The following is a 17,122-nucleotide window of genomic DNA, read 5'->3' on the forward strand; positions in this document are numbered from 1 at the left end:
CACCACCTTCTCCAATTACACAACTCTTTGAAGAGATGAAAACTATTAATATTGGGTGCCCAGATCCCCACTGTCTCTGCTTTAGGCTTAAACATGCTCACTCCTCTCCCCCAGTTGCCCCAGACTTGTCTTCAGGCATATTAACAAGCGGAGGTTGCGGAGCCCGTGCTGCAGAGGCCTAATGTTAACTAAACCGAGCCAGAGTGGACAAAGACAGACAGAAAACATCTAGCTCTGCTTCATCCCGATTCTCCACGAGCGTTCTGACATAGCCAGATGGCTTTGTGCTGAAATAATGATCTCATTGTTGTTTTCTCTTTGTGTACAGTTAAAAACATCAAAACTGGTATAAGGTTTGGTGGTATCTTTTTCAGAGGCCAGCTTAGCTACCCTTGAGGGAGGATTTAGATAGAGGTAAAGAATATAAACTACCTCTCCTCATTAGTTAAAATTGGGTGATTAGGTCTTGAATTATGTGGGCACAGCCTATTTGATGGTGAGGTACATGATGGAATAGCAAAGTCCCAAAATATGTCCCCCAAATGAGATAAAGCATCTGATACTCTGCCTCACTCCTGTCCCTTCGGTTAGGCCAGCTGTCATGGTGATGGGCAGGCGTGGACTGGGAAGAGACTAAAGATAATGACATAAGACGGGGTAATACGAATCACTGTGAAACTATTTCTCAGTTAGGCTTCATCCACATAAACCACCTCCAGCCCCATAAAGGAAGCTAAGAAATCCATATTCTCCAAGTTTCTTCAAGGCCAAAGCTTTCTGGCTCCGGTGTGCTCTCCAGGATCCCAGGAGGCCACGTGTGTGCTGAGTCTTGGCTCAGCATAGTTGTCTGGCCCCCTGGATCAGGATAGCCTTTGATTTGCCTATATCCTTTTTAAAATGCACAGTTCAAAACTGAGCCCTGGCCTCCAAGCTGTAGTCTGGCCAGGAAAAGGAAAACCACATTTGCCCTGAGGCAGGAGCGGCTCACATTGGACTCTTAATCTTACAACATTCAAGCTCCTCTACTACTGATCTATCTTCATTCTAAGGTACCCCATACCAGTGCAACCTAAGGTAGGCAGACTCACCTCTCTCTCTACAGAGAAGTCAACTGCATTGGTTTTTTACTTAGGCCAGCTGGAGGTTAAATTCCAGTCCTGCCTCCCACACGTGGGATGAACTTAGGCAAAGTCACTTATCTTGAGAGAGTACAGGTGCTGCAGGTAAGTGCAAAGACTCCTGAGCTATACTGCCCGTGACCCAATTCTGCCTCCACCACCGCTTACTTTCAGCAAGTTATTCAACTTTTCTTTCCTCAATACCCTCAACTATAAAACGGAGATAATAATACCATCTACCTCAGAGAGTTGTTGTAAGGATTAAGTGGGTTGGTCCTTATAAAGGATTTACAATAATGCCTGGCACATATTACGTGCTTGATGAAGCGGCTTTATTATTACACTGCTCACAAAAACTAGGGAATATTTTATTGCTTCATATTCGTTTTGAAATATCCCCTAATTTTTATGAGCAGTATATTATCTCATAGGACTAGTGTGAGGATAAAATTGAAAAGTCAAGTCACCAACATGTACCTAGTATATAATATGTACTCAATAAATGAGACTATCATTATCAGTTACTTTATATTGTGGTAAAATAGATGTAACATGAAAGTTGCCATTTTAACTCCTTTTAAGTGGTTCAGTGGCATAAAGTGCATTCACGTGGTTGTGCAACCATCCCCAGCCGTCTTCCTCCCAAAGGTAAACTCTGTACCCAGTAAACACTAACTCTTCATCCCTCCTCCCCCCAGGCCCTGGCAACCACCATCCTACTTTCTGTCTCTGAATTTGACTCCTCCAGATAACTCACATAAGTAGAATCATACAGCATGTATCTTTTTGTGATTGGCTAATTTCACTTTGAATAACATCCTCAAGGTTCATCCACCTTGTAGCCTGTGTCGGAACTTCCCTCTTTTGTTGCTGAATATCATTCCATTGTCTGTATGTAGCGAATCTGGTTTACCCAGTCATCCATGGAAGGACGTTTGGGTTGCTTCCAGCTTTTTGCTATTGTGAATAATGCAGCTATGGACATGGGTGCTCATATATCTGTCCTATTTTCAGGAGTAACTTTCATTACTACCCATATCTTATCCTAATATGAGTCAGAACAAAGGGGAGAAAATAATAATGCAAAACGACTAAGGTTAATTAACTTGGTTAGTATTGTTTATACAGTGCTTGATAAATTACCTTGTAAAGTTCAAAGGAGAGGCCATATGTGGAGATAAATAAATGAATAAAAGGGCAAATATGTCCATTTGACTCCTGCCCTCTTCACACAAAACAGATCATAGGCTATTTTTCTGTTTTCTGCTTACCATCAGTGAGCAGGACCGACAGTGTCAGGCGAGCGCTGGGGAGGAATCTGAGAGCTAATTGCCTCTGGGAGGTTGATGAAAACACAAACCACTCCTTTGGTTTGTTCAACAAACATATCAATCAGCCCTTACATTTCCTGGTCATGCAGTGATAGATTTTTTTTTTTTAAGACTGAAAAGCCATTTATTCTTTTTGATTACAGCAACTGCAAGGTACCACAGGTTAAACTCAAATGAGTCTGGATGCTTTGACCGAGTGAAAAGAGTTCTATGCATCTCCCTCTAGGACGCATGACATTAAAGTTGCCAACACAAAAAGAAATTTAACTTAAACTGTCACATTACTCACTACTCTTCAAAGCTCATCAATCTCCCATTAGATTACCAGGACTGTGTGACACTTTTATCACAATTACACTATAAGAAACATGGTGCAGTCACACTGTGGCCAAGTCGGGGAAGAGCCTCCCTTTGATGGACGATCACAGTTGATCAAGTTTGTCAGTTGCTTTATGTGTTTTTATGCCTGTTTGATATTCCTGCCCAGTGAATAGAAGCTTTGCAGGGCACATCTGTCAATGGATTCAATTTCACAATGCCATGTGATTCTTTTACTTACCCCTGTCTTCTCATCAAAGATTTTGATTCCTCCAAAGGAGATGGTTAAAAAGATTTTCTGTTTGTGTTCTCCTTTGGAACGAGCACCAGCCACAACACCCTATTGAAAGGAAAGACACGGATTTTACTTTAGTGTTTTCATTTGAAAAATGCCCTCCGGTCCCAAAGGCACGTCAGATACCATCAGCCGGTGCCACCAATCATGCACACTCCTTTTCTTGGCTCCTTCCAAGTTTCCTGAATTGATAGGCTTGCATCTCCTTGATGTTTTTTAGGGGAATACTTATTATCCCTGCTGTTCTAACATGACGTAAATAGATAAGCAAGTGCCGATTCATTTGGCTAACCAAGATGTATAGAATGCCTACTTTGTGCCTAGATACTCGACTCAAAATCTGAGATCCCAAGATAAAACATAGTATGGTCCTCTTATTAATATCTTTGCTGTTTTTTTGTTTTTTCTTTGTTGGGCTTTGCATTGAATACAGCTTTAATTTTTTTTTAATCAAGGTGAGTCATAAAATATATTCCTAAATGTCATTTTATTTTTTGCTTCTGGATAAAAGTTTTCCTATGAATCAATTTAGAGACTAAAAAGAAAATACAAACTATTGCCAGACTGCATGTCTCAATTCTTGCTTGGAAAAATGTGACGGTCATCGTCTATGCCAATGGTTTGGGATATTTATGCACAGACATTTTGTACTTTCCCTTGTTCTTTTCCCTACCATTCCCAGGCTTTCAAAGAAAGTACTTACTAAAAAGTATTCTATTTATCAAAATATCTGTTTCCATACTTTTCCAAAATTTTTAGGAACTAAAAGTATGTACATGGGTCAATGAGAAGATAAACGTCACAAAAGGTAGGGATGTTACACTGCTCTCTCCCTAGTGCCCAGGACAGTCTCTGGAGGGAAGGAGGTTCCCAGTAAATTATTGTCATGTAAACACGCTATCCTGATTTCCCCCAGTTGATATGATGCAAGTTAAGAGTAAAGAAACTTACTTTTTAAATTAGCCTCGGTGGTGGCCAATTATAGGTAAGCATGGGTTTCATACTAGGTTACAATTCAGAGGGTAAGGACATGTCAAGGGATTTACATTTAAGGGCTACTGCTGACTCGGCATTAGGTATCTCGAGGCTTCCAGACCTTTCATCGCTATTAGCCTCTGCAGAGGGTGAGATTAAGCCAACTCTCAGCAGTTTTATGGTTTTGGGCTTTCAGGCACAGTAAAGTGTAAAATAATACTGATTTCACATTTCCAGGAGATAAAAGTCGTTTATGCTGTTCTCAGAATAGCTTGTGCTCAACATCAGTCTTTGAAAATGACTGCTGTTAGAGTGCAACACATCTGACCATAAGGAAGAGGAAGGGGCATTCATTCTCTTGAGGTCGTTCGATTATCCTCACTTTGGATATTGGAAGTACTCTGGGGAATCAGAACATCTGGATTATACACCTAGCTCTCTGTGACTTGGACAAATTACTAAACTCTCAATTCCACTTCCCTAAGTTTAAACACTTTTCTTGCACGGTTGAGAGAAATAGATAAAATTTTGTTTAAAGTACCTAGCACAATGTCTGGTACACTGTCGGGATATACTAAAAATTAACTTCTAATAAATTAATAATTGCCCCTTAAAGCTTATGTTTCAGTTACTGTTTGGGTACCTACTAGTAGGAATTTCACTCTCTCATGAGACAGCCACTCATTCTTAAGTGCCGCTTATACTATACTCACAGATGACAGAACGTTAGAGCCAGAGCAAACCTTAAAGCTAATCAGTGCCAATTTCCCAACTGACAGAGGAGAAAATGATGCCTAGAAAGTCTAGAGATGGCAGAGTTGGTTGAAAAAAAAATCTGATACTACAAAACTCAGCTCTCAAGATTCTTGGTGTAGGAAGAAGATACTTTGTTTATATTATGTCTTCTTTCTAGCAAGCTGAAGTCTCACTCCTATAACGCTACCTAGTGTTCTTCCAGCCTCTCAGGACTGCTACATGTTGACATAGATCCTGTCTCCAATGACTGGCCACTAACTAAAAGAAGTGACTCATCCCCAAAGCTAAGTCCTCTGTCTCTTTAACACCGCTGTTCTATTCAAAGGTCCCGATTCCTCAATACACTGTTTGCTTTCTCATGAATTTACGGAGGGATGATTTTAAGGACCAGAAGGAATGGTCCAGGGGGAATAGTCAAAGTATGTGTCTTTGCAATCCCAGGGAATCCTATTTCTGTTCAATGTCACCTCCTCAGGGACACGGCCTCTGACCCCTCCACCTTCCTTGCCAAACGGCATCTCATTCTTTCTCCCTATGCCCCTTTTCCTTGTGGCACTTACCACCCTCTGACTCACGTACTCATGTGCAGACTCTCTGCCTTTGCCCAAAGGAACAAAAGCTCAGATGTTCACGAAACTTTATTTTGCTCATTCTATGTGTCCAGTGTTGAGAGCAGAGCCCAGAATAAGGCAGGCACTCAAAAAGGTGAAGTGCCTTTCTCTCACTCGGGTAATAAACAAGCCAGACTTTGAACCTAGGCAAGCTTGACTTTGAAAACTATGTTCTTGGCTGGATTTTGAGTAAAATAACTCATGCTGCCACCAACCTCCAGCCCCTATTCAGCCTAATCTTCACCCTCAAGTATTCTGACATACTCAAGGGAGAGAACCAGAAGCAGCCCCAGCATGAATGGAAGGATTGAGAGGACTGTCTCAAAGGGAGCGGAGCCCCTCCTTTCTTTAATTCCTCCCTAGGTGAGGACAGCACAGCACATAGTGCGGAGAGGGGCTGCACCCTTGGTCAGGAAGACTGGCTTCAACTTTTCCATTTTCCGAACAGTCCTAACAGTCTCTTGCACTCAGAATCACTGCAACATCAAACATCAATAATTCCTGGCACAGAGCAGTGCGGACTAGATAATACTTCCCCTTGCTTCCTGGTTCCACATAACGATCAGTGAGCTCCCTGGTAGAATCTAGCTGTATATCAAAAAGGACAGAAAGAGCCAACATGCATGGTCTAGGAGCATTTCTGCTTGGGGCTGCCGGCGGTAGCTTTACATGACAAATGAAAGCAAGAAGGACTATCCACAAGGTGCTATCTTTGGGGAAATAAACTCTAATTTTATTGAACATGTTTCTCCTGTGAGGCAAGACCCTGAATCAAACTCTGAAAAATTGTCCTAAGTCCAAGCACACCGGCCACCAGACAGCACGTGTTGCCTCAGGGTCTCACCTGCCCTAAGATTATTCATTGCTGATATGTAGAACTAACTCAGGTCTAGGGGACGGCTCTGGGAGGGGAGTCGGAAGATATATCAATAGAAGTATATGCCTTTCGGTGCTCTGTGCCCAGGCTTAGCAAGTTGGAAACCTGTAAATTAGGGAGTCAAATATTTCATTGAGTACGTACTATGTAAAAGTTCTCTTATATGTTATATAATATAGTCCACGTGACAATCTGGGAAGAATTAATCATCTCTCTTATTTTATATATGAGAAAACAGGTCAGAGGGTCAAAGTGACCACCCCAACCTCAAGGAACTTATATGATATAAAGGAAACTTAAACAGTGATCTTTCAGGTTCCACTGTTGTAGTTTCTTCAATAACACTCTGTAAGAGATTTGAGGAGCACAGGTGAGAATATATTACAAGTATGTCAAAATGTTCTGAAAATAGGTTGGTGGAAACACCAGCTTCTAGACTCAGTGGTAAAGAAGAACTCTAAAGTGAGAATATCACTGCTTGCCTCATAAGCACGTTGGGACATTTCAATGAACTCTGCATATACTGCAGTTTGTATGTAGCATGTGGGGAGAGCTCAGTAACTACCAGTTACCTTTACTTCTAGTACTAACATCGACATTATTAAGCAATGCCACGTTTTAGGCACTGTGTAAAATGAGTGACAGGCATTCCCTAAGGGAGTCACACGAAGGCAGCATCTTGACGGAGGAATTTACACACAGAGCGGGGGTCGTCATGCCAGGCAGGATTAACAGGCTGCTCTGTCCAGCTCACCATCCTAGAAGGTAATGTAGAGGAAAGGGCTGCAAAAAACCCCACCCAGCATGGTACACACACAGGGTGGAATGACTGACCTCCAGCAAGTAAGGCAGGTGTGAAAACTACAGGTTTCAGGCATGAATGGCTGAAAACCTAGAATGCTATTACAGAAAGCTCTGCAAACAAAACCTGGTGTCCAGTCAGCCCTACGACTTACCAGCTGTATGATCCTAAGTCTTATTTTCCTGTTAAAAGGGGAAAAACAAATAGCTTCCTCCACCCTTTGTGCCTAGAGCTTCGTGCCCTCTGGCTTCCAGTGGGCTCCAGACATGGGCAGGAGATCACAGGGTGGCCAGAGAGAGAGGTCAGGGTATTTGTCCCATCTCCTTCTGTCCTCGTTCTGTATCTCTGGCAGTACCTGCATTTTGTTTGGTGAGTAAGGGGACTTCGTCCTCCACCCTTTCTCCCTGGGTTCCCATAAATAGGTTTCTTCCTAGGGGAACGGAACGGTTCCCACTCTGGCTAGTTTCTGGGTGCCTCGCCAGCCTTGTTTGCTACCCCAACCTTGCCCAACCTTTGTAAGTCGCTCCTTCATTAAAGTGCCCCCATCTGACCCAGCCAGGGTGGGCTCTGCTGCTTACAGGGCCTGACTGACATGGTTAGGGCCCTGTCACTTCATCCCCCTCCCCTGGCATTTTACCTACCCATTGTCTCCGAAAGGTGACTACTTTGGAAGTCAATCTTACGTGCCTAATGGGTAGTAGTAGCTGACTGGCAGGGGCCTAAAATCGAGTTGGGGATCAAGATACATTAAAAGCAAATCAAACAGACTATTATGTAGCCTTAAACTATGTCTTATCAAACCCTGGGCTTCCAAAGATCTGTGTTTGAATTCTGGGATTATAACAGGGCAAACGAGGGTTCTGGAGTAAATCCTGTAACTTCCATGAAGATCAGATTTCTTATTTACAAAACAGAAAGGCTACTATCTCATTCACAAGAGCGAATGTGTATTGAAGTATGCTGCTGACCCTAAATTAAAGTAGGGTGATGGCAGAGCTTGGGCGACAGGCACTGGCTCACTCAGACTCAGTCTGGCCCCACCCAGAACCTCTACAATCCAAGAGAAAACTCTACAACCGGTTGGCCTGACCTGTGGTGGCGCAGTGGATAAAGCGTCGACCTGGAAATGCTGAGGTTGCCGGTTCGAAACCCTGGGCTTGCCTGGTCAAGGCACATATGGGAGTTGATGCTTCCAGTTCCTCCCCCCTTCTCTCTCTCTCTGTCTCTCTCTCTCTCTTCTCTAAAAATGAATAAATAAAATTTAAAAAAAAAAACAAACAAACAAACAAAAAAAAAACTCTACAACCGGGAAGGCACCAACTTCAGAGAGTCTCGCAGAGAAAAACAATTATTTTTAATTCTCATGTGGCCTTTTTGCAAGGCTAGGAGGCATTTTGTACTCCTCTGTCTCTTTCTTTCCTGGGCAGGTGGCCAAAGGAAGAATCGATCGTTTATGCTTCTGCGCTTCCCCAGGAAAAGCCACTGGGAGTTGAAATGTCACCGTTCTCTTGGCAACTTGCAAATAATGAGACGCCATTGTCTGGGAACCCAAACCCCTTCAGACGTCCGGACACCTGAGAGTGTTACAGGAGGACAAACTCTAAGGGCTTTGGGAACCCCACAGTTCTGAGGGGTGACAGGGGGACACTTTACTGCAGGACACACACACGTGTGCAAGGTTGGCAGTCATCACCAGGTCTGGGCCAGCGAATGTGGCCTACACTACATGACCCGTCAGGGAGCATAAGCCACTGCCTCATATCCTCATCGACCTCGGTGCTTCCGTGAAGGGAGCTGGCCAATCACTCTGAGACAGATGCCTGCTGCATGCTGACTGTTGGGATGCAGGGAGGTATGGTAGGGAGGGGGCATCAAAGCTCCTTTATCCTCCTCAGCAGACTCATGACTCTTGATGGGAACCAAGTCATTGGAAATTTTAATGATGTCTTTTAATTAACATTTGTCAGGAGCAAATTTCTAATTGCCTGGCCTCAAACTCAGTAAAGAGGGACTTCAGCAAGAATCAAGATCCTGGCCTTTATCCCCACCCTGGATTAGGGTCTCCATGAGAAGGGAGATGGCTCTATCTGACTGAGGAGTTTGGAGAGTAGCTGAGCACACACAGCTCAACCTCCTCTGACATCTCTCTATGCAAGCTGCCCACTGGCAGTGAGGTTGCATTCTGGTCTGATCTCATGTGTGAGTCAAGGTCCTGCTCTGGAGCAGTGGATAGGATGAGGGGAATGGGGAGGGCATGAGGGGAATGGGGAGGGGATGAGGGAGAATGGGGAGGGGATGAGGGGAATGGGGAGGGAATGAGGGGAACGGGGAGGGGATGAGGGAGAATGAGGAGGGGATGGGGGAACGGGGAGGGGATGAGGGAGAATGGGGAGAGGATGGGGGAGAATGAGGAGGGGATGAGGGAGAATGAGGAGGGAATGAGGGGAATGAGGAGGGGATGAGGAGAATGAGGATGGGATGAGGGGGAACGGGGAGGGGATGAGGGGGAACGGGGAGGGGATGGAAGGAACGGGGAGGGGATGAGGAGAATGGGAAGGGATGAGGGAGAATGAGGAGGGGATGAGAGGAATGAGGAGGGGATGAGGGAGAATGGGGAGGGGATGAGGAGAATGAGGAGGGGATGAGGGGGAACGGGGAGGGGATGAGGGAGAACGGGGAGGGGATGAGGAGAATGGGAAGGGGATGAGGGAGAATGGGGAGAGGATGAGGGAGAATGGGGAGAGGATGAGGGAGAATGGGGAGAGGATGAGGGAGAGTGGGGAGAGGATGAGGGAGAATGGGGAGGGGATGAGGGAGAATGGGGAGGGGATGGGGGGAACGGGGAGGGGATGAGGGAGAATGGGGAGGGGATGAGGGAGAATGGGGAGGGGATGAGGGAGAATGGGAAGGGGATGAGGGAGAATGGGGAGAGGATGAGGGAGAATGGGGAGAGGATGAGGGAGAGTGGGGAGAGGATGAGGGAGAATGGGGAGGGGATGAGGGAGAATGGGGAGGGGATGGGGGGAACGGGGAGGGGATGAGGGAGAATGGGGAGGGGATGGGGGAGAATGGGGAGGGGATGAGGGAGAATGGGGAGGGGATGGGGGAACGGGGACGGGATGAGGGAGAATAGGGAGGGGATGAGGGAGAATAGGGAGGGGGTGGGGGAGAATGGGGAGAGGATGAGGGAGAATGGGAAGGGGATGAGGGAGAATAGGGAGGGGATGAGGGAGAATGGGGAGGGGATGAGGGAGAATGGGGAGGGGATGAGGGAGAATGGGGAGAGGATGAGGGAGAATGGGAGGGGATGGGGGAGAATGGGAAGGGGATGAGGGAGAATAGGGAGGGGATGAGGGAGAATGGGGAGGGGATGAGGGAGAATGGGGAGAGGATGAGGGAGAATGGGGAGAGGATGAGGGAGAATGGGGAGGGGATGGGGGAACGGGGACGGGATGAGGGAGAATAGGGAGGGGATGAGGGAGAATAGGGAGGGGGTGGGGGAGAATGGGGAGAGGATGAGGGAGAATGGGAAGGGGATGAGGGAGAATAGGGAGGGGATGAGGGAGAATGGGGAGGGGATGAGGGAGAATGGGGAGGGGATGGGGGAACGGGGATGGGATGAGGGAGAATAGGGAGAGGATGAGGGAGAATGGGGAGGGGATGGGGGAACGGGGACGGGATGAGGGAGAATAGGGAGGGGGTGAGGGAGAACGGGGAGGGGGTGGGGGAGAATAGGGAGGGGATGGGGGAACGGGGAGGGGATGAGGGAGAATGGGGAGGGGATGAGGAGAATGGGGAGGGGATGAGGAGAATGGGGAGGGGATGAGGGAGAATGGGGAGGGGATGAGGGAGAATAGGGAGGAGATGAGCCATCCCCAGAGCCCGGGCCATCTTTACTCCAGTGGAGCCTTGGCTGCGGGAGGGGAAGAGAGAGACAGAGAGGAAGGAGGGGGGGAGGGGGGGAGAAGCAGATGGGCGCTCCTCCTTGTGCCCTGGCCGGGAATCCAACCCGGGACTCCTGCACGCCAGGCCGACACTCTGCCACTGAGCTAACCGGCCAGGGCCCTCAGTGATAGTTTAAAAAAAAATTTTTTTAAATGTTTATAACACATTATTAGATGAGGAAAAAGCAGGATATAAAACCATGTAAATAGTAATTCCAATTATATTACATATGTGTGCATTTCATATCAATACAAAGAGAGATTACAAATTACACTTTCAAAAGTTAACACTGTTTTCTTTGTGTGGTGGGGTTGCGGATAATATCAGTTTTCTTCCTTAAACTTTTCTGTACTTTCAAAATATTTTACCATAAACATTTTGTGAATTCTCTAATGAGTAAAATTATATGTTTTAAATACATAGATACTTCATAGAGTTGTTGCAAAATCATTTGGTTTTTAAAAAAGATTTTGTATCACTCTTTTAAAAAAAGAAACAGACTACATGGAGACTACAACCTAAGAATAATTTTTCTTTTTTGTATGTTTTTAATAGCCATTTGATATCATAATCTTCTTTCGTACATTAAATTTTTTTCACTTCCATTTTTAGATTTCTCAATGAAAAAGCTTCTTGAGAACATTTAAAAGAAGAAACCTTTTTGTGATCTCATCAAATTCCAATATCTAGTTATATTTTACTTCAAAAAAATTTTCCCTTTATTATAAAGTATTTGAGGATATTAATAGAAGTTACAAGAATAAATAAAAGCAGCTTTTATCTTAACATAGCATCTTTTATGAGATTTTTCATATAGTAAAATATATAAAATTTATTAAAAGTAAGGTGGTGAAAATTCATAAAATCTGAGGGGCTATATAATTTGATTTTACTTTTATTTTTGCAAGCTATGGGTGAAGACATAATTGTATAAAATGTGATAATCAAATAATAAACAGAACCTAATAAAATACCTCCACATAGCAGGTGTTCAATAAACATTTGCCCAGTGACTGAACTCCCCTCTCAATGAATAAAGGCTGTAATACATCAAAAACCCAATAAATGAGTAAATAATCTACCAATAAATGGGTATGTACATTTTTTTACCATAATGAGTGAGTACTCATTTCTTTCTCTCAGTCATAGTTAACCCATAGTACTTAAAGGAAAATGTTTGCACAGCACCTTGAGTTTCATCATGGAATCTTGACATAACTTGTCTCCCCGAGCTGCAGACACCTCATCAATCCCGATCAGTTTGGCCTTGTACCGGACCCCTTCACCTTTAAACCTCTTTATCAAAGTGGCTTCGCTGCGATCCTGACCTGAAAACAGAGAAAAGCAGGATTCAGACATGTCAGCATTAGGGCCTATTGGCTTTAAACAGCCGCAGCATCGAGGGCTGTTCTCTTGTTTCATCCATATTCTCGGAAAGTCAAATCACTGGGCCAAGTAGAAAAACATGGTAGTACTCCTGGATGCCAATTCTAGATCTTTCCCTCATATCCTGGGGCAAATCACTCTGCTTCCTGAGCCTCTGTTTTCTGAGGCAGAAAAAAAAAGGAGTTAAAAAATAACCAACCCCCAAAGGGCACTAAGATAAATAAATCAGACATGTTTAAAGTACCCAAGCAGTGTTTGATACACACTAGGTATTCAATAAATGATAACTCACTGACATTCTGGTGAGAACAGTATTAGCACTGAGCTTCTTCAGCATTTCTAGTATCTAATATGACTTTGGTCAGGATCCAAGACACTCCTCACACCCAACTCCATGGGCTGTTTTATGGTGAGACTCAGGAGTAATTGCTTTGTATCAAGTAATGACCCGGGAACAGTAATCAAAAAATGGTTTTTACAATATCTCTTCTGTGAACTCATGTGTGTACAAAAATAAACTTCCACACTCCTTGGTATGATGTATCCATACTTCGCAACAGGCTTTCTCAATGATTATTATGATAATATTTTGCTAAGACGTATCAGCCGGAAGTTCAAACACATCCAAATAAAATGCGAACAGTAAAGTTACTGTGAGCGTGTTTCATATGAAATGTTTCATAAACTGTATCCCCATTCTTTATAACTTAACCATCTCCATTTTTCAGATGCTGAACATGAAGGTCAGAGAATTCAAGTCCAACTTTACAGAGTCAGAAAAATATATATATATAAATTCATAGGAATTCAAATGTCTAACCTCATCAATCTACTCACAGTTTGGGGCATTGCACGCCCCGACCAGGATTCACTTGGCAACCCCCATCTGGGGCCGATGCTCAAATCAACTAAGCTATCCTCAGCACCTGAGGCCAATGCATGGACCAACCAAGCTAGCCTCAGTGCCTGGGGATGACGCTTGAACAACCGAGCCACTGACTGCAGGAGGAGAAGTGGGAGAGGAGAAGAGGGACAGAAAGAGATGGTTGCTTCTCTTGTGTGCCCTGACTGGGAATTGCACCCAGGACATCTGAATACTGGGCTGACATTCTCTTCAATGAGCCATTGGCCAGGCCACATGTGGTTCTTAAAACCTGAAATGCCATAGCCTAACATTTGTCTCCTGAAACATCATGTACTTCACCTTCTGATACTACCTCCAGCATGCCTTCGCTCATCAGTCAGAAACTTAGATCTGAGGACATCACTGGTAACTGAGCCCACGGTTGCTTTATGTAAATGATGTGCAAAACTAAGCCCTTTCTTTTATGTGTAGTTGGGAATTATTAGATGAAATGCTTAAAATAGAAAAATATAACCAGCAATAGCTAACCATTGTATAACACTTTTTGATTGACAAAACATGACTTGCATTTCATTCATTTATTCATTCATCCTTACTGAGTATCTCCTCTGATACTTACGAGATTCCTTACTGATGCATAGATAAATGGGATGAAGTCTTTGCCCATAGAAGCTCAGGTTTTTGGTGACTGCAGATAAAAATGTGTTGTGCATTTTGGTGACCACAAATAGAAATGTGTTATGCTGGATATGTAAGAAGGTACAAGCTTTGGAGTCAGACATCCTCATTTTAAATCATGATTCTCTCACTTGTAAACCAAGTAATCTGCTAAGCCTCAATATCCTTACCTGTTGAAATGAAGATTAAATATCTACTTTTAGAGTTATTAGGAATAGTAACTTAAATGAGATAGTATGTGCAAAGCATGTATTCATGTGTTCAGTTTCCTATACATGGTAGCTGCCGCCAGTATGATCAGCCCAGTGATAGAAGTGTGTCGCAGATTCAATGTGAGGGCAGGAGGCCACAGAGGAGAAAGGTCTGCAGAGCCAGGCCTGGACCTGTGATCCCCAACTCCCAGTTGGTGTTTTTCCCACTGTACCCTTGCTGACTCCTAGTATATATAGTCAAGCCTTTGAATAATATTCCATAAAACAAATATAATACAGGAATGATTAGTGAGAAACTGTAATCTATGTAAAAATGAAGACTCCAGGGTTCACTGAGGGCAGATGTCAGAGCCAAAAGCTAAGGACAAAAGAACATTTGCCATGATACACCCTCTAAGGACATCTAGCTAAACAACAGGGTCCATGGTAGCTCAGGTCACCTCTCCCTGCATTACGAGGTACTGACTGTTTGGAAGGAGTGGCCTAGGGATTGGTCTGTTTCTTGAAAAGGTCATCTTAACGCTTTCATAAATACCACCTCTGCCTCTTTAACACATTACCCTGTTTCATCACTATTAACATCCCTTTCAGGACTTGGGACTTCCTCCACCCTTTAATTATAACTGCAATATCAGGTAGCATTTATTATGTCTTGTACAAAGCATATATATGCACTGACTTGTTTAGACCCAGAAAAGAACCTTAAAAGTAGGTACTATTATTCAGGTTCTATAGACAAAGATCTAAACTGAAGGTCCGAGAGACCAAGTAACTTGTCCAAACTCACTAAGTGGGACTGGAACCCAGACTCGTCTGATGTCACAGCCCAGGCTTGTGGTCTTATGTTTCCAAGCCTGTTATTCTCACTATTATAATTAATATTTTTCCTATCTCCCTAACTTCCCTAGAAACCCCATCCTTTACCTGGACCAAATCTGTTGATTCAATAGACTAGCAGCATTAAAACTCCACTGAAAAAACAGCTTGAAACTGTAACAGTTTCTAGCCTAGACGTCACGTCTGAAAACTGTCCATGAGTCAGACACAAATACAGCCTTAAGAAACATTCATCAGGGCGCAGAGCTCTGCCAAGGAGGAAGTTTCATCAGAGGAGGCAGAGCCAGATCAGGTGAATGAGGGCAGAGATTAATAAGAAAATATTAGGCCATTTAGAGGAAAGTAGGGAGCCCAATTTAGATTAGGACCCCAGGGCCAAGCTAATTTGTATGAAGGGCACTTATGCAGTAGATAATCCAGTTTCTCATTAAATGCTCCACCATTAAAAGGGTAATTTTTCACGAGCACATCTTGAGCAAGGTCTCAGTCATATTAGTTAAGAAATAAATAACAGATATCAGAGCCATAAGGTCGTACCATCAGAGGCACATACTATTTGAGGGTGGTAAAGAAAGGGTCAGTTTTTGTGCATCCCAAGTCATTGTGAATCTCCAGCTTATTTCACTGAAAGCACCACTGACCCCGTGTTTCAGGATGGGCCAGAAAAAGACCATGTACAATATTTAAGCAAAAACATTATCATCATCGCTATCTATTTTCAAGCATTTTAGTAAACTAGTCACTGTGCCAAGAGTTTTACCTAACGATCCCCCATTGAACTGTTACACCTGCTCTTTGAGTCCAACTCTGTAAAAAGCCCTTTGTTATGGAAGATGACACCAACACTCTATGTCAACAGAACCTACATTTTTTAATAACTTCTTTATTGACATATAACTCCTATGCCTTTCAACTCACCTTGTTACAGTATACAGTTCAGTTGTTTCAGTACATTCATAGTTATGCCATCATCACCACTAGGCTCATTTCCTAACATTTCCATCATCCCTAAAAGAATCCCTATATCCATTAGCAGTCACTCTCTAATTCCCCCAAACCAACCAGACCTGGGCAACTACTAATCTGTTTTCTGTCTCTGTAGATGTGTCTATCTGGGAGGCAAATTATATTTCACATAAATAGAGTCATGCAGTATGTGGCCCTTCCGACCCACTGCTTTCCCTTAGCCTCTCATGTTCAAGGTCACTGCATGTTATAGAGCATGTATCAGTACTTCAAGTCCTTTCTATGCTGAATAATATTTCATTGTACGGATAATCCCTTCTTTGACTTGCCTTCTCTCCTTAACAAATATTTTAAGTGTACTCTGAGATCAAATATACCCACTGTTATATATTTTTTGAAGTACTCTTCCTCCCTATCCTCTACTCCCCACAACTAAAATAAACCTCCTTGACACATCCCCAAGGCTCCTCAAATCTGGTCCTTGTTGAACTCATCAGCCTCGCTGTGGACCACTTTCTCCCTTACTTTTCACATTCTCGCCACAGTGGTCTGAATTCACCAGCTCCTTCAACATGCTCTGTGCAACCACATGCTGTGCTGGGTTGTTCTGCACCTGTAGTCCCAGGGGCCCGGATGGTATCTCCCATCCCAGTCTCCACCCCGCCCCTCAACCCCCTGTCCTCATTCCCTCCATACCTGAGGTCTCAGCACAATGTCGTGTGCCCTGTAGTTCTCTGATCCCGGAAATCTACCTAGTAGGTCTCCTCTGAGATACAGCCCTAGGATTCTGATGGGCCCCTTGCACATCTGCAATAAATTAATCTCATTTGTAATAACCTGCTTTACATCCAGCCTTCCTGCTAGTTTGTAAGCTCTAGAAAGGCAGGAACTCGGTCAGATCGGCTGACCAAGGTATCCACAGAGCTCAGTGTTTTCCTGGCACACAGACACATTCCTTTATTCTGGGCTCTCACCACGTCTGTCACAGCATCTCTGGCCCCTCACTGACTTAGTCTTCACGTGCGTCTCCGTCTCTGCACTTGAACTCCACAAGGGTGAGGAATGGGATTGAGTCATCTGTGTTCTCGGAACCTAGCACGGTGCCTGGCATACAGTGGACCCTGAGACCACAGTGCCCAGCTCTGCTGCA

At 44.0% G+C, this 17,122-nt stretch overlaps 1 protein-coding gene across 2 annotated transcripts in view; it reads right to left on the reverse strand.

Moving 5' to 3' along the window:
- DAB1 (DAB adaptor protein 1) overlaps positions 1–17,122 on the reverse strand; it is a 313,645-nt gene that overhangs the window by 140,185 nt on the left and 156,338 nt on the right. For both annotated transcript variants that reach the window (XM_066376400.1, XM_066376399.1), the window contains exons 3-4: positions 12,217–12,356; positions 3,009–3,107 (exon numbers count right to left, since the gene is read on the reverse strand). In XM_066376400.1, the coding sequence (XP_066232497.1) occupies positions 3,009–3,107; positions 12,217–12,356 (239 nt within the window). The remainder of the gene's footprint in view (positions 1–3,008; positions 3,108–12,216; positions 12,357–17,122) is intronic.

Source organism: Saccopteryx leptura, chromosome 3 (genome assembly GCF_036850995.1).
Source record: "Saccopteryx leptura isolate mSacLep1 chromosome 3, mSacLep1_pri_phased_curated, whole genome shotgun sequence".
In the NCBI taxonomy this organism is placed as follows: domain Eukaryota; kingdom Metazoa; phylum Chordata; class Mammalia; order Chiroptera; family Emballonuridae; genus Saccopteryx; species Saccopteryx leptura.